Source organism: Phytophthora sojae, assembly GCF_000149755.1.
Source record: "Phytophthora sojae unplaced genomic scaffold PHYSOscaffold_6, whole genome shotgun sequence".
NCBI classification, from domain to species: domain Eukaryota; phylum Oomycota; class Peronosporomycetes; order Peronosporales; family Peronosporaceae; genus Phytophthora; species Phytophthora sojae.
Genome location: NW_009258120.1, coordinates 879,566 through 883,476, shown reverse-complemented (window position 1 = coordinate 883,476; position 3,911 = coordinate 879,566). Strand labels below are relative to the sequence as shown.

Here is a 3,911-nt window from a genome sequence, read left to right as displayed (position 1 = left end):
TATCGGTGTCTGCGCCGGTATCGTCGCATCGTTCAGCTTGTTGTACGCATGAACGATGCGCCAACCACCCTGTGGCTTCTTGACACAGAACGTCGGAGCACTGTGCGGGGATTTCGATTCCCGCACTTGTCCAGCTTTGCGACGACTCTCAAAGAAGTCGTCGATCGCCTTGACCTGCTCTCGCGGCAGTGGCCACTGTCGCGTGACACAGTACTTCGTCCCCGGCACGAGATCAATCTCGTGCTGGATTCCCTTGTCCTGCGGAAGCTCCGCAGGAATCTCTTCCGGAAGTACGTCCGCGTACTCCCGTAAGATCTCGTAGTAGGGACTCGTTTTCAACGAGTCCCAGCTCTGCTCTTCAAAGCGCTCCTTCTTCGTCTTCGCACTGAGGTGTCCTCGCTCTCAGTGGTGCTCTCCATGAAGAACTGCCTCAGTTCTTCATTCTCGCTCTTCGTTCTCTCGGTGTCCGAGAGAATGCATATTTCCTCGATGCGTCCATCGTGCAAGTCACGCGCGAAGCGTTTCCAGCTCATGACTGGAAGCGAAGTCAACTCCGACGCTTGCGTCAGAGGGTTCGCGAGAGTCATCTCCCTGTACCGGAACCCGGCACAGGTACGCGTGAAGACGTTCAACGTCTCGACGTCCGGCTTCTCAGCCTCCGTCTGCCCGGCAGACATTTCTTGTAGCGTCTCGACCCCAGGCCGAGACCTGCGCAGCGACCTTCGCATGCGCCGTCTTCTTGTCCTGCGGAGCCCGGCTCCGCATGACTCTTGACCTCGTCCAGGCCCAGCCGTGGACGGGTGTTCTTCTTCAGTACCGCCGGCGGGTTCATCCCGCGGGCGAGCGACTTCAAGCCCGGCTTGGTCGCCCGGCGCTTCGTCGAGCAGCCCCCGGCTGCACGACAGCATGCAAGTTTTTCCGGTGCGGAACGTTTGCAACCGTCCGCACCGTCTGCAGCGTCGGCTCCCGGAGCCGACACGCCGTCTTCACCTCGACGCCAACCATTGGCGGAGACCCCCATTACGGAGGATGCGTCGGCTCCCCGAGCCGACGAATCAAATTCACCCCAGCCATCGACTCCCGGAGTCGACGGTGTTTCGTTACCTTGGCTCTTATTATTGGCCAAAACTGATCCAATCAGAATCGCGTCAGCCTCCACGGCTGAGGCGTGTGACTCGCCTGCGTCATCCGTACCTCTTGAGGTCGGAGACTCTACCTGATTCGCTGAAACGCGGGCGTCGATCTCCGAGATCAACACATTTTCTCCTTTAGCCGTCGGCGGCGACGCCGACGCTTACTGCTCTTGCGCGTGTGCTCTCGCGCGCCCAGGGCGCTCCGGGACAGCGGCATTAGGCGCTGTCTCGAGTGGGGAGTCGCGCGCACCTGTTGGTGCGTGTGTAGCGGCAACAGGGCCATCGCTCACTGTTCTGCTGTCGCGACCGAAGCGCACGAGAGTGCGCTTCTCCCAATCGATGACCGGATCATGCCGTGCAAGCCACGGCATGCCCAATACAATGTCAAACTTATCGTCCAGATCCAGGACGATAAAGGTCTCGACAAACTCTTGATCTTCATACGTGAAGTACACGCGTACCATGCGCTTCTCGGTCTTCACGACGGCGCCCGTTGCCAGTCGTACTTCCAACATACTTCGAGGTATCTTTACCTCCTCGAAGTCAAGCCTTGATAGACTTCGCAGTCGAACAAAGTTCTTCGACGCGCCAGAATCTACCAAAGCACGGAGAGAGCCGCTTGCTCTCATCGAGTTCACATTCAGGATGACAAGGTCAGGCTTGTCATCTTGGTTCTTGCAGTGAGAATGAACCTCACTGGGGGCTGCAGTCCTCAGTGTCGCGTGTCCAAGGTCGACACGCGGAACTGCATTACCAGTAGGGCGTCCCGCTCCTACTGGCGTCCAGCGTTTTTTGTTTGGTTGCGACGGTGCCCGGCACCGTCGCGATAGCCACCCTGCTGGTGCACGGGGGCCGTGCACTCCCGAGCAAAGTGACCGATTCTACCGCATCGGTAGCATCGCACATTGTTTCCCTGCAACTGCTGGGGTCCGGCAGTTGCAGCACTCGAGAGGTCCATGGGTTCTGGGCCTCCCGTCCGCACTACCGGGCGTGGCTGTGGCCTCGGAACATGTGCATGCAGCTTAGCCTGCCGCAGGCTAAACTCCTCCTGCATTGCAAGAGTAATTGCTGCTTCGAGAGTACTCGGGTACTCACGGAAGAGATAGGTCTTCACAGGCCCATCTCTCAGCCCCTTCATGAACGTGACGACCTTGGTCGCCTCGTCGATCGGATTGGTCACGATGTTCGAGACCAAGTACCGTGCTCCTGAGCGTAAGCATGGACATCATGCTTGCCCTGCTGCAGGTCGAGGAACTCCGCCCTCGACCGGAACTCGTTTTGCGGTGGCTCAAACGCTTGTCTGAGCTCTTCCTCACGGCGGCGTTCATCCCTCCCGCTGAGCTCTCCTTCGACAAAGCGATGCTTCCGTCGAAGGTCATCGTACAATTGGACACGGATGTATATGAAAGCTAAGCCTGCGATGTGCTGCTTTTGGCCGCAGTACACTTCAAAACTAAACGCAAAGCATAGCGTGTATATATAGCATACGTTATCCGCATATACAGAATAAGGCAACCATTACAATACAGTATAAGCGGAAACAGCAATCGTACCGAATGCAGTAAGCGGAGCGAGCGCAGCAAAGCATGAATAGCTTGGTACCAGTCGGGAGCAGTGGACATGAAGTCAGGACCGGCGGCAGTTGTGCGCAACTTGCGTGCTGTGTTCGGCGACATCACGCCTGGCAAGTACATGCGGCTCGTGGTGGTTGATCGATTTTACACGTCGATCGTGTTGGTGGTGCAGCTTCTGCTGATGGGGTTCTTCACGATTGGCACCATCATGACGAATCGCCGTGGATTTTGCAAGTCAGTGGTGACAAAGAAGAAGAAGAGGCCCAAAGACCCCCCCCCCCCCGCGGCACGTTGACATTCGCGCGCTCAAAGCATGTGAAGAATATGGCTGCAATTTGCTGGTGGGACAGCAAACCTATTCATTTCCTGTCGATGGGTGGAAAGGTCGCCTTGGATCGTGTTGTGTGCCGCGAGAAGACTGGTGAGCAGAACGAGATTGCGTGCCCCAAGGTCATCAAAGACTATCATCGCTTCATGGGCGGAGTTGATGGGCACGATCAACTCCGCCTGCAAACGTACTCTGTGCAGCGCTGCATCACCTATCGAAAGTACTACCGGTCCTAACTTTTGGGGCTTGTGGATCTGGCGATCACCAACGCGTTCATCGTGCACCGAGCCTACTGCAAGAAGAAGAAGATCAATGCGATGACCCACGTGCAGTTCATGTGCAAGTTGCATCTGCAGCTTATTGCGCTGAAGCCGGAGGATATTTACGAAGAAAACGCATTTCAATCAGGTGAGTTGATTATGCTGTATAAGCTGTGGTGGCTATGCTGTATGTGCATTACGACTAACACGTATATACAGATGAAAATGTTTCCGTTGATGTAGAGGCGGAGGAACGTCAAGCGGACACTGGCAGTCATATTGCTAAACAGAGTGACGAATGGCGCGACCACTCGGGGCAGCGAAAAAGGGTGCAGAAGAACTGCCAGGTTTGTACGCTGAAGACGCCAAGTGGCAAGCCTGGCGCCACCTCCACCTACTTCTGCGATGGATGCGACTTCCCTGGGCCGATTTACCTGTGCGTCAAGCAAAAGTGGACGGTAGGAAGCAAGATGCTGAGCTGTTGGGACGTCTGGCACAAGGAGTACAACAACGGCAAGGTTATCCCGCAGGACCTGAAGGGCAAGATTCGTGTGCGCGCACCGAAAGCCACAAGCTCTCCGGGGAAGTCGCCCGCTAAGCGCCGCTGTGTCAGCAG

The 3,911-nt window shown here is 56.5% G+C and overlaps 1 protein-coding gene across 1 annotated transcript in view; it reads left to right on the top strand.

The window, feature by feature from the left end:
- Positions 1 to 2,753: 2,753 nt before the first annotated feature.
- The window catches only part of PHYSODRAFT_259328 (hypothetical protein), a gene marked incomplete at both ends in the record, with an annotated part of 2,612 nt that continues 1,454 nt past the window's right edge, over positions 2,754 to 3,911 (top strand). Inside the window, 3 exons of the mRNA XM_009532186.1 lie at positions 2,754 to 2,941; positions 3,058 to 3,128; positions 3,324 to 3,443. Of these exons, the coding sequence (XP_009530481.1) occupies positions 2,754 to 2,941; positions 3,058 to 3,128; positions 3,324 to 3,443 (379 nt within the window). The remainder of the gene's footprint in view (positions 2,942 to 3,057; positions 3,129 to 3,323; positions 3,444 to 3,911) is intronic.